The sequence below is a fragment of the Thamnophis sirtalis genome, unplaced genomic scaffold (assembly GCF_051295495.1).
Source record: "Thamnophis sirtalis isolate CommonGarterSnake01/CBP01778 unplaced genomic scaffold, rThaSir2_p1.2 scaffold_2, whole genome shotgun sequence".
Lineage (NCBI taxonomy): Eukaryota > Metazoa > Chordata > Lepidosauria > Squamata > Natricidae > Thamnophis > Thamnophis sirtalis.
In genome coordinates, this window is record NW_028261382.1 from 97,241,629 (window position 1) to 97,268,420 (window position 26,792).

General features: G+C 49.3%; 1 protein-coding gene across 2 annotated transcripts in view; it reads right to left on the reverse strand.

Annotated features, from left to right (window-relative positions):
• DSCAML1 (DS cell adhesion molecule like 1) overlaps positions 1-26,792 on the reverse strand; it is a 106,875-nt gene that overhangs the window by 11,052 nt on the left and 69,031 nt on the right. For both annotated transcript variants that reach the window (XM_087706440.1, XM_087706439.1), the window contains exons 10-20: positions 25,326-25,445; positions 24,940-25,116; positions 18,189-18,388; positions 17,401-17,497; positions 16,349-16,477; positions 12,414-12,581; positions 11,468-11,538; positions 8,466-8,706; positions 5,800-5,946; positions 1,804-1,959; positions 597-736 (exon numbers count right to left, since the gene is read on the reverse strand). In XM_087706440.1, coding sequence (XP_087562566.1) covers positions 597-736; positions 1,804-1,959; positions 5,800-5,946; positions 8,466-8,706; positions 11,468-11,538; positions 12,414-12,581; positions 16,349-16,477; positions 17,401-17,497; positions 18,189-18,388; positions 24,940-25,116; positions 25,326-25,445 — 1,646 coding nt within the window. The remainder of the gene's footprint in view (positions 1-596; positions 737-1,803; positions 1,960-5,799; positions 5,947-8,465; positions 8,707-11,467; positions 11,539-12,413; positions 12,582-16,348; positions 16,478-17,400; positions 17,498-18,188; positions 18,389-24,939; positions 25,117-25,325; positions 25,446-26,792) is intronic.

Consider the following 26,792-nt stretch of genomic DNA (forward strand, 5'->3'; position numbering starts at 1 on the left):
CCAGCTGAAGAAGCCGTGAGTGATTTTATCTGCAATGTGACTAACCAAAAATGGTCCTCGTGGCTTGAAGGTACTTCTTCCAACCCAACCCTGTTGAGATAACCTTAACTGACTGCTGTTGCAATACGGAGGTGGAAGTAATCATGCTTCAATTAAACAGGAGGTCCAATTGTCTCCCAATTCACTGAGAAATTCCCAAAGCAGGTTTGAAAATCAACAAGATCCATACAGGCCTAGGATAGACCATCCTAACTGATCGTATCTCCTGCAGCTGCCAAAGTAGGAGGTGTCAGTCTAGACCAGTGGTTCGCAACCTTCTTAATGCCGCGATCCTTTAATACACTTCCTCGTGTTGTGGTGCCCCCCTGGCATAAAATTTCTTCTTCTTCCCCTCTCTTTCCTCCCCTCCTCCTCTCTTCTCCTCCCTCTTACCCTCTCTCCTACTCTTAATTCCCCTCCCTTACTTCCTCTGCTTTTACCCTTTCTTCCTTTCCCTCCTCCTCCTTCCTCCCTTCTTCTTCCCCTCTCTTTCCTCCCCTCCTCCTCTCTCCTCCTTACATGCCCACTCTCCCAGGAGCCCCACCACAGCTGCTCACCGGCTGGCCAGAGCCTGGGCTGGAGCAGAAAATGGTGTACTTCCGGATAACTCCATTAGGTTTTGAGGGTGGCAGCCAAGACACCACAACACTGCTGGCAGAGGAAGGCACCGCTTTGATCCCGGCAGGAGGACCAGGAACTGTAAGAGGAAAGAAGAGGCATGATTCTCAAGGCCTCTCTAGGTGGGCCACACTGCAGCCATGTTGGGAGGGAAGTACCCTGATGGAGGGGCACGGGGGACGGGCACAGTGCTCTTCTTTTACCCCAGTTGTGCCACCCACCAAAGGTCTCACTGGAAGGACAACACTCTCTCCCTTTAGAGTGGCTTCTGTGGTTAGAGGGCAAGTCCTGGCAGCCGCCTGCCCTCAGCCCGGCTGGACAAGGATTCCGCCTCCAGCAGATGCTTCTCCCACCGAGACGAGCAGAGCAAGGGTTTAAGGAAGTGGAGCTGCAGCACAACGCTCTCTTGCCACATGTGGGGTCGGCTGGCCAGCCCACACCTGAGAATGCTGCCATCCAGATGGGCTTTACCGGAGTGTCCTCAGTGTCAATCCAGCCCACCATTCAAATCATGTCATAGCTCGAAAGGAACCCCAGTTCCTTCTGGCTGTGCTTCACTGACAGTCTCCAGTTCCCCTCCCCTGAAGCGCTATAGTGCAGCCCAGGTGAAGCACCCCTTCCATGCCCTGGGATGGACCCAAAAGGCAGGCTGCCCAATGCCAGCATGTGCTCCAGAGGGTCTTTTCTGGTCCTTCAATGGGTTGCTTTCCCCATGTGGACTCTGTAGGTCTCTGTACTGCCTGCTCCTTCCAAACTCTTTGGCCTTCTGGCTTCTCGAGGGCCTCCAACACTCAGCAGCCCCTGACTCTGTCCTGTGCTCCAAAAGACACCCTGTCTCCTCCCAGGAGGGAGGCCATAGGTCCAGGCCCAGGAACTGCAGCGAGCCAGGCTGCCCTGGGATGGTAGAAAAGGCCACATAACTGGGTTAAGTGGGGTGAAAAATTCTTGTTGCCCCAACTCCAGAGCGAGGGAGGGAGAAAAAGAGGAAGTCCCAAGCACCCCAGAGAGGGCCGTAGCAAAGCAGAATCATCCACACCCCAAAAAGAACAGCTGTCCCCCATACAGATGCTGTGGGAGAGCTCTTCACAGGCAAGGAATGGATGCCCCCCACCCACCCCCACTCCACCCAGCTTCACAGGCACTCACTGTCTTCCTTGGTCTGGATGTGGAGGACGTTGCTGCGGACTCCGTCACCTGCCTGGGTATAGGCCAGGACTTGCACGCTGTAGTTGGTGAACTTCTCCATGCCCCGCAGCTCTGCTCGCTCCCGAGTGGTGGTGACATTCTGCATCTCCCCCCATTCTGTTCAGGAAGCAAGAACACCCCGTGCAGAGGCAGGCAAGGCTCCGGCTACCTCTGCAGCCTCCTGACTCAGCCTGCCGTGGCTCGGTTTGCCCAGCAAGCCTCCAGGACAGATGTGGGAAAAGCAGCCTGGGGATCTGGCTGGCAGCTGCCCCAAGGCCCACAAATGGGCCAGAGCAGTCACGGTCCCTCCGGCATGTGGACAAAGCCAGAACCCAGGCAGTGTCCCTGCAACGCCTGTCATGGGGATGCCGCCCTGCTGTCTTCAGCTTGCTTCCCTTCCCCCCCCCCCGCCCCAAGGACACAAGGCTTAGCGTGGGAAGGTCCCCAAAAACGGTGGAGGAAGCCTTTCAAGGGCCAGCCACATTCTGTAGAAGAAGGCACACATTCACTCCTGCAGGCTCTCTCGCACACACAAAGAATTGTTGCTACAGCATAAAAGGCCCCCTAATAATCCAGCCCACAGAATCCCCCAAAACACTAAGTCTGCATTGCACGTTGGAGCAAAGAAAGAAGAAGCTGCTCTCAAGTTTTTTGACCCTTTTGTGAGCCTCATTTACCTGTATGACACCCCACACACACACACACACCCCTCACAGCCACTGTTCTCTAGAAACAAAATATAATTGACTACCTGTACTGTTTACTACTCTAGATCATATCAGGTAAAACAGTAATAAATTTCAATATTTATGTAAAGATGGAGGTCACCTCAGAAACTTACTGTGCCTCCATAATAATATGGCATGGCCTGAGGGACCCCTGTGGCCTCTATAGAGAACTACCGGCCACTTAGACCTCCCCCTGCACATCCCAGGACCTCCTGCCCAGAGCCCAATTCACTTGCCAAAAACTCCACTGGGGGGGGGGGGTTCCTGGGGCTCAGAAAGGGAATTTGCTCCCTCGGCCACAGTCCAAGTGGCTGGTTCTGTTCTGTGACTAAAAAGCTGTTTGATTATTTTCTTCTAATTTCCATGTATTTTGGTGTGCTGAAAACAAATAAAATATTGAAAAAACTCCTAGACGTCATGATTTGCCACAACATGCAAAATTGTCTTCAAATTTATCAATTTTTTTTAAAAAAATTGGTATTTTTTATATTATGGGTTTTTAACAAAATTTAAAGTCCAAATTACTAATAATTAATTCACATAAGTGCATTTAAGATATAAAATGCCAAAAAACCCTTAAAGGGTTTGTCCGAGTTATGTAAAAAATATAGCACTATAAATCTGATGGTCAGCAATATATACATGAGCTAAGCAAGTTTTAAGTCTGTGCTTCTAATGGTAGAAGGGATTAATCTTTCCTGAAGAATCCAGTGGGAGGGAGACACAGGGCAGATAGCAGCATCTCCAGTCAGTGCAGGGAGCGTGGCCAGCACTGTGACGTCTCGTGTACAGACACAGAGCTGCTCTCTCCTGCATGCCACACTTGTGCACGAATCATCATCAGGTTCTTGGTTCTAGGCTGTTCACACTTTTTCATCGCAATTCATGCTAGCTCGTCATTCTTCAACCATTATGTTATGGCTCCGCGAAAGTGTATTAATTCGACAGACGGTTTCTGTTTCATCTGTGGTGAATATACAGTGTTGAAGCAACAACAGAATATTACAGACTTTGTGAAAAAAGTATACTTTGCATACTTTGGACTAAAAATTGGAGATCAAGATAAAGTTTGGGCGCCTCATAAAGTGTGCAAACGGTGTGTTGAGGACATCCAAAGCTGGTTCAAGGGTAAGAAAAAATCTTTCCGTTATGGGATTCCTATGGTATGGCGAGAGCAGAAGAACCATAGTGATGACTGTTACTTTTGCTCATGCGATGTGAAACGGTTTAATTCCAAATGGAAGCATTCCATTTCATACCCCAATCTTCACTCAACAATTCGTCCCATCCCCCATGGCACAGATATACCAGTACCCAAGCCCCCTGCTACCTTGGAAGAGATACCTAGCTCCGATGAAGGTGAAGTCATACCTGAACCAGATGACGAATAAAGTGCTGACTTTGAAGATGATACAAGACCAAAATTGTTTTCTCAGGAGGAGTTGAATGATTTGGTAAGAGACTTGAATCTTCCCAAAGATGCCGCTGAGTTACTCGGATCAAGGCTGAAAAACAGGAATTTATTGTTGCCAGGAGTGTGATCTTCATGGTTCAGACATCGTGAAAAGGAGTTCGTTCCTTACTTCGCCCAGGAAGACAAGTTGGTTTATTGCATCGAAGTTGAAGGTCTGATGGGTCAATTTAAAATCCAATATGATTCAGAGCAATGGCGTCTTTTTATAGATTCTTCAAAAAGAAGTCTCAAAGCAGTTTTACTCTGCAATGGTTTTTACACTTCCATACCTGTAGGTCATTCCGTACACTTGAAGGAAACCTACGAGAACTTGGAATTGGTTCTTCGTAAACTTAAATATGAAGACCATGGTTGGCAAGTGTGTGGGGACTTGAAGGTCTTGTGCATGCTGCTCGGGCAACAAGCTGGGTATACCAAATACCCTTGTTTTCTGTGTCTATGGGACAGTCAAGACCAACCAAATCACTGGACCAAGAAGAGTTGGCAGGCGAGGGTGCTAACAGTCGGTGAAAAAAATGTCCTCCGAGAAACTTTGGTACTTTCCCATAAAGTTCCTCTACCACCTCTCCACATAAAATTGGGATTGATGAGCAATTCGTAAAATCACTTCCAAGAGATGGAGAATGCTTCAAATACTTGGTCACCAAGTTTCCATGCCTGTCGGAGGCAAAATTGAAGGAAGGTGTGTTCGTCGGACCAGACATTAGAAGGCTTATAGCTGATCAAGAGTTTATCAAGACGGATCCTCAAAAAGAAGGGTGGATTGCATTTAAAGAAGTCGCACAGAAATTTTTAGGCAGTAACAAAGATCCTCACTACAAAAAGATCGTCGGAATAATGCTGAAAGCATTTCAAGCTTTAGGTTGTCTGATGAGTTTGAAAGTGCATTTCCCCCAGTCCCACCTTGACTACTTTCCTGAAAATTTGGGAGCTGTGAGTAAGGAACAAGGTGAACAAAGACATTAAAGAGATGGAAAGGAGATACCAGGGAAAGTGGAGCATTACAATGATGGCAGACTACTGTTGGATGCTTCAGAGAGACATTCCAGATGCTACTCACAAGCGTAAATGCACCAAGAGGAGCCTCACAAGGAAGAAGAATCGAGTTTAGTGTGTGTGGGTGAGCTCATTTCAGTTCAAAAAAGGATTTTCATGAAAATATTGTAATAAAACTTTAATTTTATAAGTCTATTTCCATTTATTTTGAGGTATTGCCTTATTTAACATAGTTACCTAAATTGTCAGGAAACGTGATGTCCTATGACAAAATGGAGGTCATTTTTGGATTCAGCGCACCAAAAAACATAAAGATTACATGGAATAACCAAAACAGCTTTCGAAAAAAAATTTTTTTTGCAGACCTGTATTTGCTTGCCCTGAGCGGGAGACAGGTTCAAAGAGCATTGCAGTCTGCAGGAATCCCTGATGAAGTGCACTGGGGCCATGGTGCCAAACACAGCCAGAGCCAGCTACTGGAACAAGACAAACCATTGCAAGAGGTTCCCAAAGGAGAGTGGAGCTGAATTCCCTCGTCTTGCAGTGGTGTGAGAGCCGCTGAGTGACAGGCAGCACCAGCTTGGCCTCCAGGATCCAGTTGGAGGGTAGGAAGAACGTCATTTCTGACATGAGCCATCTGAAGATCTGATGTGTTGGTGGAGGAAAAACAGCCTTCTGCCCTCTAGACATGATGCTACACTAAATTCAATTAGTGAAAGTGAAATAAACGAGGCAATGAGCACATTGCTCCCAACTCACCACCATCCATGAAGAGAAACCAGAAGATGACACGGTAGCCCTTCAAGATGCCATTGAGGGTGCTCCGAGGGGGTTCGGACCACGAGATGACGGCCACATCGGAGGTGATGGACAAGGCCCTCACGTTTTCAGGGGGCTGGCTGGGAACTGAACAGGGAAACGCATTAAAAGGGAGATTTAGATTTAGATTTTAGATTTAAAGTTTATTTATATGCCGCCCTTTTCCCTGGGGGGACTCAGGGCGGCTTACAACTTAAAAAGGGGGGAGGGGGAGACAAACTTTTAACATATAAGACAAATACATAATTAAGAGCGCAACATTCATACTATTCGGGCGGGTTGTAGTCTTAGCCCCAGGCCTGACGGGATAGCCAAGTTCTGAGGGCTGTGCGGAAGGTCTGGAGGGTGGTGAGGGTACGAATTTCCACGGGGAGATCGTTCCACAGGGTCGGAGCTGCCACCGAGAAGGCTCTCCTCCGCGTAGTTGCCAGTCGACATTGACCGGCAGATGGAACTTGGAGGAGGCCTAACCGGTGAGATCTAATAGGTCGTGTGGAGGTAATTGGCAGTAGGCGGTCTCTCAAGTATCCAGATCCACTACCATGGAGGGCTTTATGGGTGGCAAGTAGCACCTTGAAGCGTACCCGGAGATCGACAGGTAGCCAGTGCAGCTCGCGGAGGATAGGTGTTATGTGGGTGAAGCGAGGTGCACCCACAATCGCTCGCGGGGCCGCATTCTGGACTAGCTGAAGTCGGCGAATACTCTTCAAGGGCAGCCCCATGTAGAGCACATTGCAGTATTCCAGCCTAGAGGTCACAAGGGCACGAGTGACTGTTGTGAGGGCCTCCCGGTTCAGGTAGGGGCGCAACTGGCGAACCAGGCGAACCTGGGCAAGTGCCCCCCTGGTCACAGCTGACAAGTGATGTTCGAAAGTCAGCTGTGGGTCCAGGAGGACTCCCAAGTTGCGGACCCTGTCTGAGGGGCGTAATGTTTGACCCCCCAGCCTGAGAGATGGAATACTAGCCAAATTGGTGGGAGGGAAACACAACAGCCACTCGGTCTTATCTGGGTTGAGCACGAGTTTGTTAGCCCTCATCCAGTCACTAACAGCTTCAAGTCCCTGGTTCATCACTTCCACCGCTTCATTGAGTTGGCACGGGGCGGACAGATACAGCTGGGTATCGTCCGCATACTGGTGGTATTTTATCCCGTGCCGCCGAATGATCTCGCCCAGCGGTTTCATGTAGATGTTGAAAAGTAGGGGGGACAGGACCGAACCCTGCGGCACCCCATATGTTAGGGGCCTGGGGGTCAATCTAGGCCCCTAGTTGCAACAGCACCTTGGCTGTTCCTTCAAACAGGTGGGCAGATTAATTTGCCAGTCCACCCATGCTCCCCAGAGTCCCAGGATGAGGTGCCTGCCGTGGCATTTTCCGCTAGACCCACAAGGAGGCTGTGCAGTTGCTTGAAGGAAGAAAGACTTAGCGAGTGATTGGGATAGAGGTAATGAGAACCCGTTGCCCCCAAAGAGAGATCTCTAATTTTTATGAGCATTTAAATGACGATATATCATCCTAATGATCCACTCGGAAAAGGATGATTGTTTCAGTTTATTTACATGTAAAGCCGAATGCATGGTGTAATTAGGGGCCGGTGTTATAAACGAATAGAGTCCATTTGAAGAAAATGAAGGTAATATAATTATGGGAAATAACACTATTGCTAAAACAGGGGCCCTTGAATACCCCAGGAGGAGTGCTAATCTAGGCAGGAAATGATCCTGCTTTGACAGGCTAATGAGGACCTTAATTAAGTATGAAAAACTGCTGAACCAACGAGGAAGAAACTTTGGTTTTGTTTTCCGAGAGCTGAGCTCTCCCCCATGGAAACCTGTGGAAAATCCCCAGAGGAAACCGGGCCGCTGCAGGCAGAGCAGGGCTGCTCCTTGGCAAGGCCAGCTGCTGCACCCGGCACAAGGAGCTGTGAGTGGGGAGCTCTGGAGGCGGGGTGGGGGGGTGGGGGGGCAGCTGCACAAGGGAGCCCTGGAGAGACTCAATGTCTCTACCTTCGCCAGTCCAGACTGGGGATGCTGAAGGATGGCAGACTTCAGGCACTCATCAGAGCGGCATTCGAGGAAGGCCCAGGATGCCCCTGGGGTCAAGAGGAGCACAGGGCACCCATAATCAGCAAAATCAGATGGGCAGCTTGTGTGCAGGAGGCCCTTTCACCCCCAGATGTCACACTAACACCGGGGGGGGGGGGGGAGAGGAGGCATTCCAGGCCAGGAATCTCATTCTGTGCCAATCTTGAAAAGGGAAGCGAAGGCTCTCGCTCTCTCCCACTCACACGCTTGTCCTAATGGTGACCATCACAGAATGGTGACTGCCATTTATTTTACCTCCCATAGAGAAATTGCCACCTTTTTGCAGGCACCTGAAACCCCAAAATGCCTGGCGCACAATAAAACCCAACTGGGGAGCCCACATGCTTCTCCTCTGAGGATGAAACACATCCATCCGCTTACGTGTGGAAAACAGAAACAGCCTTTGGAAAGGTAGTAGCAGCTTTGGGTAGAGGGGCACCATCTTGCAGGAAAGCCTTTCTGGGCTGAAATAAAATGCAACAGCTGCTGAACACCAAGCAATTGACATTGACATTGACATACCATCCTCCAGCGTGGTAGCATTGATTTCACTTGACGATGGGCCGGTGCCTGCCCGGTTGAAGGCCTGCACCACCACACCATACTGGGCAAATTTCTTCAGGTTGTCAAGGGTGTAGACTTCACTGTCCCCTGTGGCCTTCATCTCCACAATGCTGTATTGCCCGCTGCTTCCTGGGCTGTTCTCCCGATAGCCGATCTGGTAGCCTCGGATAACCCCGTTCTGGAGTTCTTTCTTTGGGGCCTACGAGATAGGCATGTCAGGAAGAGAGTAAAAATAGGGGAGGGTGTCCAGGGAAGAGCCAGAGCCTGGCAGCAGGCAGGGTCAGGGTGAGGGAGGGGAACAACTCCGCTACCCAACCCCCTAAAGGTTAACTGCCTACATCCCCACCCCAGGTTCAACAGACAGACGCGCTGGCTTGTTTGAATGGGCCAAGAGTCTACCAGCCTTCAATGTAGCCTGCCCTCCTTATATTAACATGCTCTGGATCCCAGCTGGCAATGGAGAAAGGCAGAAGAGTTGGTCTTCCTGTTGGTACCATCAATAAAGATGGAGCCAGCGGGAAAAGTGGGCAGGTGGAAGCCACCTCCGGCACTCTGCCAGCACCTTGGGAAGGAAGACCCCCACCGAGAAGGCTGGCTGGCACTCTTGTTTTTACCTTCCTCTTAAGATAAGAGTGCCAGCTCCTTGCAGGCCAAGAAGGAAGCCACTGCCTCAAGTATTTAACCCAGTCGTTCAACTGAAGGACTTTCGGCAAATAAAGTTAACTCCTCAGCATTTAAAAAAAAAATATTTTTTAAAAAAATGTATTTATTTATTTTCAAAATAAGCACTCAGAGTTACTGGGAGTTGGGCACTGGAAGTCAGGTGGCATATAAATTTAATAAATTATTATTATGGTTGGTCACACAGTCAGCCAGATGTTTAGACTGGATTTGGCATTTTTTCCTACTGAGTCCTCCCAAGAACCCGGGGTAGGCAGATGTTGTTTGAGGGTGTTCAAGAGTTTCCCAACCTTTCTGGCTGTGCGGACTGGCAGTGGAATGGGAGAGGGGATGGTTCCATGCGAACCGTGGGCAAGCATGCTCACACAGCTCCATTTGTATGCACAAGGGGCACCCACCCACCCCGCCTCTCACATCAATGTACCGTGCATGCATGTGCTTACCTGCTGCTCACGCAAATGAGGACGTGCGACATGCACGCTCGCCCAACACTTACGGAGCCGGATTCCAAACGGCTGAAGGCCCGGTAGTGGGCCGCAGCCCGGGGTTGGGGTCCCCTGTGTTAAAAGTTAGGGTTAGGGAAGCTGCCTTTGCAATTGATTGGTGTGGATTTTGTCAATGCCAGTGGTGTCCAAATGGTGCTCAGGATATTTTGGGATGACACCTAAGGCGTATATTGGTGCTTTGCTTTCTTTTGCCAGTTGTTTTCCTTCTATTTGTAGGTCTTTAAGTTTTGTGATTTTCTCCGGTTCTTTCTCTTCTCTTCTGCTGTCTCTAGGTACCGCCATGTCCCCTACCCAAACTTTTCTGTTTTCTTCTCAATAATTCTAAAGTTTGCATTGTTTTGTAGCAGATGCTTGTCTGTTTGAATTTTAAAGTCCCAGACCACTATTTTTATGTTTTATTACTTTGTCTATTTTGTGATCCCACCAGTTCTTGCTTGCAGACAAATGGCATTTCTTGCAGATCTTGTAATATTGGTAGTGTGCCATGCCATTGTTTGCGCTCAGGCTGCACGATCCCTTTGCAGCAGCTAACCAGATGGTCCAGTTTCTTCGGCTCCTTTGCAGAGGCACCATTTGCTGCCTGTTGTGCTCACCTCAATTCTGGCTGCTGTGCATTTGTTCTTAAGGCAGCCAGAATTATCTCCTCTGACTCTTCCTTCAACTGTCCTCTTCTTAGCCATTGCCAGTAATAAGCCATTTTCTTATTATTACATGCTTTGCCTGCTAGTTTTTTTTAAAGTAGCGGCCATGTGACTTTTCCATTCTCCCATGGGTCCATTACAGACCAGCCTGGTCTCTCCAGTGCTTGCTGAGCCTTCCCGGTGTACTCGATTCACTGCATCTTCTTCACTGTCCTTCAGAGATCCTCCCGGTGCCCTTTTCACTTGCAACATTCCATGCCCACTTATTTTCCTTGGTAAGTAAAGTCTGCCAACCCCTAATGCGTGAACGAAGGGCATGATTCCTTGCCATTGTTTTTCTGGCCTTCCTATCCAGGGCCTTTAGTTCTGCTTGAGTCCAGTCTACTATTCCAGCTGTGAAACGGGGATTCTGTTTCAGGTGGATGTTTTTCCTTACAGCTTCAGCTCATCCACGTAAAGGAGGTGGGAGAGTCTGGCAGAGGTTTTTGATGTTTGATATCCATGGCCTAATTTGTTCAGTATTGTTCAAAGAGGAGCCAGTGCAATGACAAATAATATTTGGTCCTAATGAATCTCCTTGAAAGGTTCCTCTCTTGATATTAACTTCTCCCAGTCTATCATAATTGACCAGCAACCCTGTCTTCCGTTGTGCCATCGGTCTCTGCACAAAGCTTCTGAGGTTTCTACTGACTGTTATTATTTCCAGGCATTTGATTATCCAATCACGTGCCAAGGAGTCGAATGCCTTCTTGTAAGTGCTCTTCAGAAGGACAGAAACGGAGGCTCTGTAGTGACCCCCACGAATTTTAGCACATGACAAGCCAGCAACAAAGGCTGGTGGGGCTAAATACTAGAGCCACGGGGTCTCCCACACATTGCCCCCCTCTGGGATGCATCACCATTTCACCGCTCCCCGATTGCCTCGGGTGTCAGAGGCCCAGAGCTTCGAAACAGGAGCAGGGACAGGGCCACCCTTCTCAAACGTACTTCAAGGGGAAAGGACGAGAGCCCCTTCGACTCCACCTCAGCCAACGGACCATGCCTGGCCATGAGCTGTTATCTTCGTAGTTCAAATAAATAAGAATCCCCACTGATCCCAGCCCTCATTCAAGCATGGAACATGCATACTTGCCTTCCAGGTGACCTGGATGCTTTGGGATGTCATTGGCTGCAAGGTGACATCCAGTGGGGGACCATCAGGAGCTGAAAGAGTGGAAGTCACATTACATGCTGCACAGACAAATTCTTTCTTTGTTCCCAGTTCTTGAAAGGTATCAAAAAGAAGCGCCTGAATGTCATGCGTTTCTGACAGTGGCTTTCCATGCCCGTGGCTGATGCCTCTGAAATGCCAAGGGAACCAGGCCCAGCGGAAGGGGATTAGGCATCTGTTTTACAAGCTTCAGAGGTGGCACCAGTTGCTATAGCTTGCTGGGAAGGGGGTAGGGTGGAGAGAGAAAGGCTGATAGTGAAGGCAGCAAGCGACAGAGCGACTATAAAACTCACAAAGTTCTTCAGCTTAAAGGGTAAACCTCCGATAATGCTATAAATTACACTGAAAAATAATTATTCTGTGGCATTTTAGAAGACAGACCTGTTTATTTTGATACGAGGCATTTCATCAGATAAATTCCACTCAACCAATGTTTTCCTTGTGCAACATACTAGGCAAGCTTTTAAAGGACAGATTAGCCCAGCTGGCCCACCGCTCAGCTCAAGAAGGGGGCTTCCTGACCGGACCAACCCAAGAAAACAAGCAAATGGCTTTTGCCCCAAGGAACAAGGACTTCTGCCAATCTGGTAAGGACATGTGCACTCACACACACATTGTTGCCACAGACACTTAAGCACACACACACACTCACACACAGAAACACAAATATTGTCTATGGAGCTGAGACTTTTAGGCGAAAAAGACTCTTGGGCAAAAAAAAGGATGGGGGCAAAGAAGAAAAAGGGTCTTAAACACAGACAATTGTGTGTTCTCAACCTTCCTGACTTCCTCTTTCTCACACTTTGCCCATCGCCCAGTTTTTTTTCATAAATTATCTTGTGGCTCCAGCCCTGAGGCAGATGGGCACCTGCTTCCTCCGTGCTGATGGTCAGATCCTTGCTCGGCTCACTGCGGCCAATCTTGTTGAATGAAAACATGCGGATGCTGTATACAGAGGCTGGGTGAAGGTCAACGATATTGGCCTGGTTAATGGAGGGAGAGATGTTCCGGGTGGATTGCTTGAAGTCCCAGGAATCTGGAAATAAACAGAATGGCTGAGAGATTGTTGATCCAGGGTTCTAAACACAGCTGCGTGTCATAAATACTTTGAAACCAAAAATAATTGGAAAGATGGGGAAGGATGTCAAGAAGCTTCACTTTTGAGCTTTTTGCTCACACCTCTAAAATTATATGCTCCTCAGAGGCTGGAGGTTAAGATAGAGTAACAAGTCAGCCAAAGTAGTTGCACAGAAAAGTTAAGTAATATCAACCAATAAATAATAAATGTATTTATAAATAAATAACAAATATCCATGGCTATCAAACATCAAAAACCTCTGCCAGGCTCTCCCACCTCCTTTACATGGATGAGCTGAAGCTGTAAGGAAAAACATCACCTGAAACAGAATCCCTGCTCAGCAATGTCCATATATACCACCACGAAACTGCAGTGGGATTTGGAATGCTTACCATCAAACGGGGGGAAATCTATAAGGCCCTATGAAAATAAAATCAAGAATCTGGATGAAGACTACAAATATCTGGGTATACTTCAAGCTGACAACATCAGCCACACTGAAGTTCAGAAGAAGGTTAAATATAAATAACATCGTTACAGTGAAGAAGATCTTAAAGTGCAAACTCAGTGGAGGAAATACTATCAAGGCAATTAACATCTGGGTAATTCCTGTCATTAGATACGCAGCTGGAATAGTAGACTGGACTCAAGCAGAACTAAAGGCCCTGGATAGGAAGGCCAGAAAAACAATGGCAAGGAATCATGCCCTTCGTTCACACATTAGGGGTTGGCAGACTTTACTTACCAAGGAAAATGGAATGGCATGGAATGTTGCAAGTGAAAAGGGCACCGGGAGGATCTCTGAAGGACAGTGAAGAAGATGCAGTGAAAGGAAGGCTTAGCAAGTACTGGAGAGACCAGACTGGCCTGCAAGAAAGACCAAATGAAGAATAGAAAAGGGGCATGGAAAGACAAGGCATTGTGTGGCCGCTACATTAAAGACACATTAGGCAAAACAGGCAACAACAAGACGTGGCTAAGAGCAGGGAAGTTGAAGGAAGACACAGAGGGGCTGATTCTGGCTATACAAGCCTTACGCACAAACGCATATCAGGCCACAGGCAAGAGGTAGCCTATGAAAAGAAGCTGGAGAAACAGTGGACCACTTGGTTAGTTGCTGCAAGAAGATTGCACAGACTGACTACAAGCAATGACAAATGGCAAAATAGCAACACTGATACATTGGAAGATTTGCAGGTGATGCCCCTGTGCCTATAAACAGGAACTGGTGGTAATGGAATAAAGCAGTAGACAAATAAAGTAATAGAAAATGAAGAAGCTAAAGTGCTCTGGAACCTAGAATTCAAACAGACAGGCATCTGACTCACAACACGCCAGGCTTAACAGTTGTCCACAAGAAGGACAAAAACCATCTGGATACTGGATGTGACAGTAGATAGCGGAAGAAAAGAGAAAGAACTGGGAAGATAGCAACATATGAAGGCCTGTAAATAGAAATGGAATAACTGTGGCAAACAAGAGCAAAGATGGTATCAATAGGCCTTGGGTGCAATCCCAAAACAACTTGAACACCAGGGGTATTGGCAAATTCACCATAAGTCCATTGCAGGAGGCAGCTTTTCTTGGAACAGCTGACATCCTGTGATGATATCTGGAACACCATCAAACTCCGGCCTGTCCCAGATCCTTGCGAAAGACCCGATGGGTGGATAGAAAATGCCAAATCAAATCTGAACATCTGGCTGACTGTGCAAAGAATGGTAAATAAATAACAAACTAGGTTTTTGATGTAAAGAAGGTTTCCCTGTCCGATCGTGTCTGGCTCTGGGACATGGTGCTCACCTGTTTCTCGGCTGAGGAAAGCATTGTTCATGGCTATGTGGCCCGCATGGCTATACACCAAACATGCACAGAACTCCCATCAAAGTGGTACTTATTAATCTCCTTGCATTTGCATTTGCTTTTGAACTGCTAGGTGAGCAGGAATGGGGGGATCGCCCCACTGCATGCACGGACTATCAGCTTTCCAGCTGACCAGCTCAGCATCTTTAACCACTGAGCCATCGTGCCCCCTTTTCCAACATGGAAGAAACAAGAAAAAAGGAAATGATCAATCCACTAATGGGAGAAGACGCCAAGGAAGTGACGGATAACAGGGAGAAAATGGGACTGCCTAATCCATGTTGGCCTCTGCCCCACCTATCAAAAGCAGTACAGTAGATGGCAGAGTAGGAATACAAGTCAGAATAAGCAAGAAAATGGGAAGGCATCCCCTGTGCAGTACGGATGAGTTCGGCCAAATTGATTGCATCCCAAAGTTCTGAAGAAACTGGCAGAAATTATCTCGGAACCACTGAACAAAATCTTTTGAAGCTCCTGAAGAACCAAGGAACGGCCAGAGGAACGGAAAAGAGCTCATGGGATTCCAACCTTCAAAAAGGGGGAAAAAACCAGAGGCCAATCAACCTGACAATAATACCTGGGAAAAATCTTGGAAAAAGATATTCAGTGGATCTGCAAAAAACTAGAAATGAGCAAAGTGATTACTAGAAGCCAATATGGGCTTGTTAAAAACAGATCGTGCCACGTAGTTATTGCCTCCTTTTACAAAGTGACTAAATTAGTGAATCAGGGAAATGCTATGGACATAGTTTACTTAGGCCAGTCAGGCATTTAACAACAACAACAACAACAACAATGTGGGATAGACAGCATCACCAGCACATGGATTCACAACAAGCTGAACAACTGTACTTGACACGGAGTCCTCAATGGAACTGCATCTACGAGGACCTGCAACGCCGGAGTGCCACTTCCTGCACCCAAATCCCTTTTTTTCCTGGCACTGCGTTTTGCAGCATCGTTTGAGGCCAATGAAACCGACGTTCTATTCAAGTTGAATTTCTCCCATTTTCTCAGAACAGGTTGTCCTCGACCTATGACCACAATTGAGCTCAGAATTTATATTGCTAAGTGAAGCATCTATTAAGTGAGTTTTGCCTCATTTTACAACTTTCCTTGCCAGAGTTATTAAGTGAATCATTACAGTTGTTAAGTTAGTAACATGGTTGTTAAATGAATCTGATGTCAACTCCCAGCGTTGTATAGTAAGAGAGGGGGGGGGAGTGCATTCCACACATACTGACGGCTGGTCGGATCTCAGGTTACTGCACCTGGCTTGGGAGGGAATGTGATTTATGACACAGACTGAGGGGAGGGAAGGAAGAGGGATAAAGTTCAGCTATAAATCAGACAAAGCTTAGACTTGACTGAGAAAAGATCTTGCCTGTAAAGCTCCTAATAAATGACTAGCTTTCTATTGAAACTTGATACTCATGAATCAATTAGGGCATTTTTAGGAAACTTTACATCTGCCTTCCCCATTGACTTTGCTTGTCAGAGCGACACAAAAGGTGATTGTGTGACCCCAGGACACTGCAACTGTTGTAAATACATGCCAGTTGCACTTGAATTTTTTAAAATATATATATATTTTATTTTTAAAACTAACAAAAACAAAACAACACATATAAAAAGCTTTCCTCAATTTCATCATTTGAATTTTGATCAGATGACTGCAATGGTCAAAAGTGTGAAAACCTTTTTTTCAGTGCCATTGTGACTTGGAATGGTCACTAAATGAATTGTTGAAAGTCGAGGATGACCTGTAGTAATAAATAACTTTTTTAAGAAAAGTGCATGAATCTTAAGTAAGGTGTTTCCCGATTCCTGTTTCCACTCAGAGCGTCATCAGTTCTGCTCACCAGACTTATTCTTGTACTCAATGTCGAAGCCTGTGATGATGCTGTTGCCATCAAACCTCTGAGTCCACCGTAAGTTCATACTCCGGGCTTTCACTTCCCGGATCTCCAGTTCTGGAGGGTCCGGTGGCTCTGCGGAGGGACAGGAGGGCAGCAGTAAGAAATAGGAAATGCCACCTTCCCCCCCCCCACCATGCACAGCGTACACCAGACCACCAGCCTCCAACCCAGAAAATGCAACAGTTGGAAAAATTAAGGGTAGAGGTGCCGAGAAAGACTTCCACATTCAGTAGGTTTTCTTGAAAATGCAGGTTAAAAAAAGGGTTAGCATATTGAACAATATATCAGAGAGTGAATAAACCGAAATTGCATATCCAGCCAATTGCATAAAATATAAAAGCTGAGAGGAAGATAAAGGCTCTTTTGCAAGGTCCCCTGCATGCCAGGCGGTGGCCGGAGGATGGCCGGGACCATTGCTAAGCGCAGTTCCAAAGAGTCGGGTGTGGGTCGCTGAACTCCATTTCCATGGCAGCTCAGTGCAAGCAGGGGAATCGGCCTTGCCTCAGAAGCCCCTGCCCAGCTCTCCCAAGAGACCATGCAGAACCCGCCCAGAAATGATGGGGGACCAGCAGCTCCCCATCTTCCAAAATCTGGGCATTGTTGGCGGTGTGTGTGTGTGTGTGTGAGGAAGCACCCTTCCATCTCCACTTTACATGTGGATTCCTTGAGAACATCTAGGTGCAGATAGAGGGGTAAAATTTAGCTTAAAAGTTCTCAACAGGGAATCAGATGTAATATTTTAATTATTTTAAAGCCATGTTCATATCATGCTTTCCTCTGGAAATTGTCCATGAAAAAATAGAAAACGAGCAGAGTTCCTTAAGTTTTTATTGCTAATAGCAGCTTTACTAAAATGTGGTCAGTGTTCTGCACCCCTCAAAGCTCCCTTGTCATAAACTGGGGATTAACCCAGCAGAAGCTATGCGCCAAGGCCCCCAGCAGTCTCTGAAAGGCACCACTGCATACGTGCATACACACCCAACAAAGGCCAATACCTTGTACAGTAAGTTGAATGAGTCCTCGGTCTTCCCCATAGGAGTTGATCGCATGGCAGGAAAAAAAAACAGAGTCTCCTCGTTCAGCAGGCTTGAGCTGTGAATGAAAAGGCAACATCGGCTCAAATCTCAATGCCTTTCCCTGAAAGGTCTCTGGAGAAAGCCGCAAGTTGAGAGAAAATCTTTACAAGATGTTCTATAGACGGCATTTAGATCCTAAGAAGTTGGCTTCTATGTATCCGAATTTACAACCCAAATGCTGGAGGTGTGGTTCTCTCGATGCTACATATTTTCATATATGGTGGACTTGCCAAAAGGTTAAGGCATTTTGGATAAAAATATGGTGGATTATGCAAAATGTTCTCAAAAAAAGGATAAAGTTTACTCCTCAGTTATTTTTGTTAGGTATAATTACCGACTGTACAGCGGTAGAGATTAACTTGATTCTGCACCTAATAACGGCAGCAAGACTATTGGTGGCGCAATACTGGAAGAAGGAAGACTTGCCTACAATTCAAGAATGGGCATTGAAAGTCACAACTTTAGCCGAGATGGCTAAAATATCGGCATATCTTAAGAACCACTCAAATGAGAGATATAAATGGACAAAGCCGCAAGTTGGGAGATTTCAGCACCAAAGGAAAGTTGCACCCCTGCTGCACCCATGGGTGCCCCACATCTCCAGGCTGGCTTTTTTCTCCCCTGCCGCCACAAAATGCTCACAGATCCCAGCATGTTAACGGCCCAGCTGCAGCAGCCCTGCCCACCCCCATCTCCCCACATCTTACTTTGAGGGTCGAGACGACCTCGTCGCTATTATCCTTCGTAGCGATGGCGTATCGGACGTTTCGGTCAGGATCAATCACGGTGTCCCCTTTCTCCCAACGAATGATAATGGGGCGCTCACCACGAGCTGTGCAATTCAGCTCTTTAGCCTGGCCCTTGATGGCGATGGTGGTGTTGGGGTGGGAGGTGATCATAGCTGGGACTGCCAAGAGGAGAGGAGAAGCAGGCTGTGGTTGGCAAGAGAAGTCTGTTAAAGTCTCTGTTGCTTGTCATGTTACCTTCTGAATCAGAACATCCGGGCAGGGGGAGGCAATAATAATACCTGAGAAGGACTCAGGTTGTTATTTTTGCATTACAGTGTAACTCCTTCAAAGGGGGGGAAGCTCAATGAGAACCAACCTGAGCCCTGCAGCTGGAAACTTAAAGATCTGGAGATTTGCAGCAAGCTCCTGCACTTGGGAGGATCACAGTCCACAAAGCTCCTGACAGCCTCCTCTCACTGTGCGGAAAGCATCCTGATTCGCACACAGAGCGCCTTTGGGGCGTCCCTTTTGTTGAAGAGCTCCATGTTTGGATGTTTATCCACCCTTGCAACTCAGAGCTTAATCGGATGAGCAAAAAATCTTCTATGTCACCCACAGAGCCTTGTGGGTCACAAAGGCGGCCATGCTGAAGGCTTAAGTTCACCAGATCGGCTGCACTAGAGAGCACCGAGAAAGATCGGCCACTTTGCGCTAATCGGGGGACTCCTCTTTGGAGGGATTATCCTGCTTTTTCTCTTCCAAATGTTACACAAGGAAGCGAACGCAAATATGGAAGATGAACAGTAGCGTTATAACAGTGGGATAGGAGGCCTATAAATCTGGGGTGGGTTCACTTGCACACTGCTAGCTTCACGCACGTGCGTGCCGTGCATGCTCAGTTGACTGAAAATTGTTCTGCGCATGCACAGAAACATGCCGGTGATGACAGAAGAGACCAAGGAACTGGTTCGAGGTGCGGCCAGGCTGGGTCGCTGCCAGTTCTGTGGCCCAGGACAAATCACCATTACCGGTTTGACCGAACCGGATCGAACTGGGAGCAACACACCTCTGATATAAATGTAATAAATAAATGTAATAAACTAGCGCTTAAAGGAAAATCAGTCCAGCCCCCTCTTGCTACTCAGGCACCCTCTCCCCTTGCCTTTCGTCCCCCAGAGGTCAGTCGGAGGGGAAACTGGTCCAGGAAAGACAGGCAGGGGGGAATCCATGATTCATTCCCCACAGCATCAATTTGGAGGAAGCCACACAAAACATCTGGCCTTCAGATCCACATCCACAAGTGACCAGAACTCCCCAAAGAAAGCCCACTCCCAGCTGTGGGGAAGGCACAACTCTCTGCCTAAATACCACCTGTTAATTCTTAGCCAAGGAATAAGAACACGAACCAGGAAGAAATGGCCCTGTCTTCCACCAGAGTTCATGGAATAATGAAGCAGGCACAATTTATAACAAACATCTGGATCCACAATAAATCGTGAAAGACAAATAACCAAGTACAAGTTTTAACTGAGAAAAGCCTGCAGCCACCGTGAAGTTCACATGAATTACTGAGTAAGATTTTATACTTTCAAGGATGTGTTGTGGGATACTTTTCAAAGAGCTCGGTTGCTGATGGGTTTCACAAGAGGCAGGCTTGGCTTGAGAGGGAACACAAAGATAAAAAGCCCATCAAGGGGTCTCCAAAGGGGGCTCCAAAGGGGGTCAGCAGATGCTAACACGAAAGCTGGGGCCAGCCCCTCCCTAACCGGGCAGTTGTCAAGAGCTTCCAGCTATGGTAAAAGGGAACCTTTCCACTCTTTGGTCATTTCAATACAATGGGCCTTAGGGAAGCAGAGGGATCTCTGTTGCTTCCTTGAGCATCAACTGACAGAGTCCCAGAGCTTTTGTGTAGTGCAGGCATCAGCTGAGCTGAGCCAGCAAAACAATCAACCTGCAGCAACTGTTCACAGCTCCTGAGCTTGTGTGTGTGTGTGTGTGTGTGTGTGTGTGTGTGGAATTGGCAGAAGCCAAGGCAAGGCCATCTCCAAATTAAAAAAAAAAACCAGACAGACATGCAGAAGCAGGTGGAATTGTCAGAGCCTAGCAGAGCATGGGACTTCTCAAACATGGCTGGTGGAAGGTGAGAAGAAGATGCAATGACCCACTTTCTGTGCAAGAATCTTGAGCCAGCCCACCGCCAGTTTGCTTCAGAGAGCACACAGCCCCTCCCAGCTTCTTTTCAGCAGAGGGAGATGGGGGGGGGAGGGAGGGAGGGAGGGAGAGACCTGGGAATTTAGCCTGGAGTTGCAGGCGCCCTTCCCAGAGCACCGAGCTTGAATGGTCCTGGACCCTGGGCACGGGGGACAAGATTCCCAAAGGTCTGTGGTTGGCTGCCCACTCAGGGACAGCTGTAGGGCAAGAAGCTGCAGGGCAGAAAGCTCAGGGCGCAGGAGACCAAGCGGGCAGCGAAAAACTGTGTTTGCAGAGTATATATGGAGGGATGGATGCTCTCCTTGTTACTGCAGTCGGAGTCGAAAGGTTGAGGGCAGGCAGTTTTCTCCCCCCTTTTCTGAATTTTGCTCTCCACTGCTTTTGCATGGGCTGCTTTGGCCGCCAGCTGCCTGGCTCCCCCACCCACCCACCCCTCAGCCTCCACAGCAGCTTAGCCTGCCCATTAAGCTTCAGAGAAGATCCCAGCAGAAGCCAGAAGCTCTTGCTCACCGCAGGGGCAGTTGCCACGAAGTCACGCTAACACAGGCTCTCCCCTCCTCTCCTCCCTAATCCAAAAACGATGGGGGGAGGGAATGCTGAGTAGGCAGCCAGGCTGGCTCAGGGGGCGGGGATTGAAAAAAAGGCCCTGCTTACCCAAAGAGTGCCGTAATATATGGTAATGACAATCAGCAAAGGCAACACACACAGTTCTAATGGGGCACTGGGGGGTTTAATGAGCTACAGCTTCTCCGCTTCCCATGGCAATCTAATTCAATTAGCAGCTGGGAAAAGGCTGACTTTCAGCTTGCTCCCATTGGCAGCATGTGGACAGAACCGAGGGTGGACTGTGATGCCACATCGCCACACGAACCATTTTGCTTGCAGGACTGGAGTGCCACATAACCCAGTGGTGGATGAAGGGGAGGGTGACAGGCAAGGGCAAGCAAAAAGTCGTGTGCATTTAATGCTGGCCATTCACTCGGGAAAGTGCCCACTTGGGCAATTTAGCGGAACAGAGACTAGGAATGGTTTTTTTGCTGGGCAGATGGCACGAAGAGCACCCCTCCCCCCAAAGGCTCGGTGAGTCCTGAGAGGGCGAGGAGGGGCAGAGGCAAGAAAAGAAAGGGATCCGGGAGGGTGACCTGGATAGCCCAGCCTGGGGGCACAGGATCCCTCCCAGCTATGCCTCCCAGCCAGTCCCAACCTCCTTTTAGTGATGGCCCAGGGAAGATGCCAACCTTGTTTGACACCCTTTCCATGAATGGCATGGGCCTTCCCCTTCCCAACTGGGCAACGTAACCATGAAAAAGCCAGTGGTGGGTTTTGTGGGGGTTTTTTTGGGGGGGGGGGGAAACGTGGGGTTTTAATGAAAGCATTTGTCACCCAAGATCTCCTGTTGGTAAAGGAATATGGCTGCAGGCCTGGCGGCATTAGCAGCTCTTGCTCACAATCACCCATGCCTTAGTCATCTCTCGTTTGGATTACTGCAATGTGCTCTACATGAGGCTGCCCTTGAAGACCATCCACAAGCTGCAGCTGGTCTACACTTCAGCAGCATGTGCAGTTGTGGCTGCCCCATGGTTCCCCCGAGCTTCATCGGCTGCTTTCTAGGTGCATGCAAGTGGCTGCTGAACTTCTTTAAAAGCCTGCAGGGCACCAGGCTACCTGTTCAACCCCTTCTCTCTGAGGGAGCATCTGCCCATATTAGGTTAGGTAGGATGCCCTCCCTTCAATGTTGCCAGCGGAGGGGACCTCAAAGGATGCTTCCTCAGTGACCATTCCAGTCCATTCCGTAGCCTTCTGGAAGGCGTGAAGACCCGTTCTTCCCTCAAGCACCAAACTAGGACGGGAAGTTGGGCCTGGCGCCCCAGGAGGGAGGGAACTTTTTAAATAATATTTTATGGATTACTGTGAACAGCAGAGGGTGATTGCATAAGATAGGCAGCCTCTTAAGGCATATGTACTTTACTTCGAACTTTACTTTAATGGTATTTGCATGCCGCCCACTCCCTAGGGACTCTGGGCGGCTCACAGCAATAAAAACAGCAACTAAAAACATTTAAACATTTAAAATTACAAAATTAAAATCAACACAGCATCCATTTCATCAAATGGGGCTGGGATACTCAACAGCCCCAGGCCTGCCGGAACAACCAGGTCTTGGTGGCTTTACGGAAGGCCGGGAGGGTGGTGAGGGTCCGGATCTCAGCGGGAAGCTCGTTCCACAAGGCCGGTGCAGCTACAGAGAAGGCCCTCCCTCGGGGAGCCGCCAGCCGGCATTGTCCGGTCGACAGCACCCGGAGGAGGCCCAACCTGTGTGATCTTATTGGTCGTTGGGAGGTAAATGGCAGGAGGCGGTCTCTCAGGTAGCCAGGTCCGATACCAGGTAGGGCTTTAAAAGTAACGACTAGCACCTTGAAGCGAGTCCGGAGACTGATAGGTAGCCAGTGCAGCTCGCGGAGGATAGGTGTAACATGGGTGTACCTTGGTACACCCATTATCGCTCGCGCGGCTGCATTCTGGACCAGCTGTAGTCTTCAGGGGCAGCCCCATGTAGAGCGTGTTACAGTAATCCAGTCTTGAGGTGACGAGGGCGTGAGTGACCATTTGAAGTACCCTTAATTTAGATAAATTAAGAACCCACAGGCCTCAATTTTCAGCTTAGTTACTACGGTAGCTGCAAACCAGTTGAACTGAGCTCGCAACAAGCATCCTCACAAAGCAGAACGTTATGCCCAAAAGCCCCTCAGCCCAAATCTTAAGGGCCCCCAAATATCCCACAGAAATGCCTGGAGCTGGGAAAGCAAAAAGAAGGAAGCCATCCTCATGTGCCCATTGCCCACCGACGGCTCTTAAAAGCCGTCTAGAACCTTGAATGGTTGCCACTGCTGGTTATGCTCATCTCTGGCTCCCCAGAGACTCCTTTCTTTAGGAAAAGTGGGCCCTGGGCCATAGCAGATGAGGAGACAGCAGGAAGGCCCTGAAGGTCATCCAACAGATTTGAATAATGGGGATGTCAGGTTAGGAAAAAGGACCTTTCCAGAGGACACATGAAGCTGTCAAATTCCCTGCCAGGAGCAAGGCTGGTCCCAGGCTCCTGCCGGAAAGCTCTCTGCTCCTTGAGAAGGGAGGGCTAGCGCAGGACATTCCGCCTGCCCGCCAGCCCTCCATGGTGAAAGAGTAGACCACAGGCAGGCACCTGGAGGTCATCTCTCCCACCTCTCCTGAAGAAGCGAACCCTGCAAAAGGCCACCAACCAACCCCCAAGCAAACCCCCTTCTCCCTTCGGGCTCTTCGTTTTGGTGCCTTGTGAACAAGTTGTAGGCAAGAGGCTGTTTCCATTTGGCAGCCTGAGATAAGGCAGCTACAATGGGAATTGTCAGCGTTTGGGGTATTCTCCCCCCCCTCCTCCCCCTCCCCAGTCCCACTAGAGCAGAGCAGCAAACAAAAAGGAACAGGGGCCTGAAAGGGAAGAGAGCCAAAGCAAACATGGGGGGTGGTCTTAAGTGCAAGCTCTGTGATGTTAATTTGATTGCACCCTTTTCAGCTTCTTGTCTACCCTGATTAGCTGCATTTCACCTGAAGCATGAGATTAATTTAAAATGCATGGAAGCAATCAGTAATGCTTAGACAGTGAGGCCACCTCTCCAGCCTTCGTGCACCTGCTGTCTACCAGGAGCACGTGAGTGATGGCTGCAAAATGGGCAACGGCCCTGTTATGGGCTTGGGACACCCCAGCCCAGCCCAGCCCAGCTCAGCCCCCCACCCACCCCCACCCAGTCTGGTTGACAGTGCCAAGAGCATGGCATGCGTATGGCATAGTAGAGCATAAAAACTGAAAAGGGGGGGGGATTCATAAGCTATAATCACCCTAGGGGGAAGGGCTTCCCAGAGCCATCAGAATAATGACTGACAAGTGGAGAAAACAATTGGCCTAATACAAAACTCCAAAGCCAAGGATAAAAAAGGGGGTCCATAAGGGTGCTTCCTCTGGTGGCAAAGCAGAACATCCCCCCAAGACCCTTCACAGGTCTCTCCCTTTACCTGCCCCAAACTCTTCTGGGCTACTGGGTGGAATGCCTGCTATTAGGGATGGCGATCTTGCCTCCCCCGCGGCTGAGGGCCTGGTTTTATTAAAGCCGAGGGGTCACCAGAGAACATCCCCTTCTTTGCGTTGACCTCCAGGACTGCAAGGGAAGTGCCACGAGTGAACCCGGCCAGAGCAACTGAAGGGCCCCCCTCATCTGCCAAGCGCAGAGTAGTTGTGATCAGGGACCACTTGGGTGACAGTCCCAACTAATGGGACAGCCAAGACCTTGTTCAGAGGGGCAAAATAACCTGGCAAATGGTACGAAGGAGAGACTAAGCTAAGAGCCGTTATATTCAGAAGGGGGAGGGGGATAACAGCTGCACAAAGCATCCAGGAGCGGCCCCACCCCGCGAACAAAAGCAGTCCCTTGGTTGCCCACGCCAACGGTGCTCTCCCTGAGAAAGGGCCGGGCACAGCTGCATCACTCACTCTTCACGGTGAGGAACATGGACTTGCTGATGTCTGTGCCAACCCCGTTGCTGGCCTGGCACAGGTAATAGCCGATGTCCTCTTCTAAAACATGCCGGATGAGCAGTGAACTGTTTGGCAGGATCTGGATGCGGCCCGTCAGGGGGACAGGGTGGTACTGCTGGGGGTTCCCACTGCCTGGAAGAAAAAGAGGGTGGGAAAAAGGCCCTTCAATGGCCGGGGGCAAAGGGGGGCCACCAGCCGGACCAAGCCATCCACCAGGCCACCTTGGATTCTCTTCTCCATGCTGGCCTGTCAGTTCCCAGCTGTGGACCAAAGTCCCTGCTCCGCACTCTTTGAGGGCAGAGCCCCCTACACTGCAGCCCCAAAGGAAAGGTCTCACGTACCTTTAGCGTGTTTCCACATGACTTTGGGAGGGGGATAGCCATCCACCGAGCAGTTCAAGACCCCAGCTTTGCCATAGATCCCATCCTGATTGTTGGGCTGGACCACAAAACGAGGAGGCACTGCGGAACACGGGAGCAGCCTGTGAGGAACAGCCCAGGGACCTTCCCAAAGCCTCCCTCAAAAACGCCAGGCCTGAATAAATGCCGGAGACCCCGCTGCTCAGTCCCCCCCCCATCTCCCCTCTCAGCCTCCTCCACTTTTACAGAATAACAGGGTTGGAAGGGGGACCTTGGAGGTCTTCTAGTCCAACCTGTCACTCAACCTATACGATTCTGAAGAAATGGCCACCAAATCTCTGGGCAACCACAGTTGGAACACAGGACACAGGCAGGCCTGTCTGCTCTCGTTAGATGGTGACAGGCGCACGGCTGCCGCTGGGGAGAAGGCATCCGCTTTTCCTTCGGCAGATGTGTGGGGTGGGGAGCCGCTGGAGGTGCAGAAGCATGCCACTGGATCAGCCTCCGCAGGGCAGGGGCAGAACCAGAGCCCGTGTGGCAGGAGGGACATTTCTCCTGGCCTGGAATACGATCTAAGGCCGGCCATGCCACACGGAGCAGTGCTGCCATTCAGTTCACCAGTTTTGCTACCTTGTTTTTGGTTCTGTCAGGAGCACAACGCCTAGAAGAAGAACAATGTGGCCATCCCAAACAGCCGAAGTGCTGAGGAGCCGCTTTTACAACTGATGTGTCTTTTTCTTCTACTGCCAGATGAACCAGAACTCCAAATCACCTCTGCAATGTTCACCCACAGGCCTGGAGCTGCTACAGGTCAGCTCAGCCGGGTAATTTGTCACATTAGACGGCATTCTGTTCTAAATCACTCCCCCCCCCCAACTCCTCTGCCTGCACCCCCACAATTCTGCATCGCCCTACCCGCCCCTCACTCTCTGCTGGGAAGACAGACACCCCCCCCCCGCCCTCCTCCCTTGGCCGCATGGCATGAGCTGAGCACGTGAAGCCAAGGGCGGCCCACTTGAGCAGCCGCGGCCTCCTGGCTGCTGCTCCCCTCCAGGAACGTTCCAGGCACCAGGCCTGCTGAAGCAGCGCTGGGACCCGACTGGCTTCTTGGGGCTCCCCTAAGGGTTTGGCGGACAATCTGCCATCGGCCACAGGCTGGAAGGGGCACTGAGAGCAGCCCAGGAGGTGACTTGTGGCTGGGTTCATCTGGGAGTGTCCACTTCTTTGGGTGAGTGTGGTTCCCTTCTTCTGTGCCCCCCCCCCTTCAAAAAGTCGCAGCTGCACCCAACAGCCCTGGACCACCCAGTCTCCAATCTGCCTTTCCAGGGAAGTTGGTGGAAAAGGTAGTCAGGCTTCAGCTTCCAGGTCCCCGGCAGAAGCAGATGATCTCGACCTGTTTCAGCTGGTACTCAGGGCAGGATTTCGTGTGGAAGTCACTTTGGTTGCACT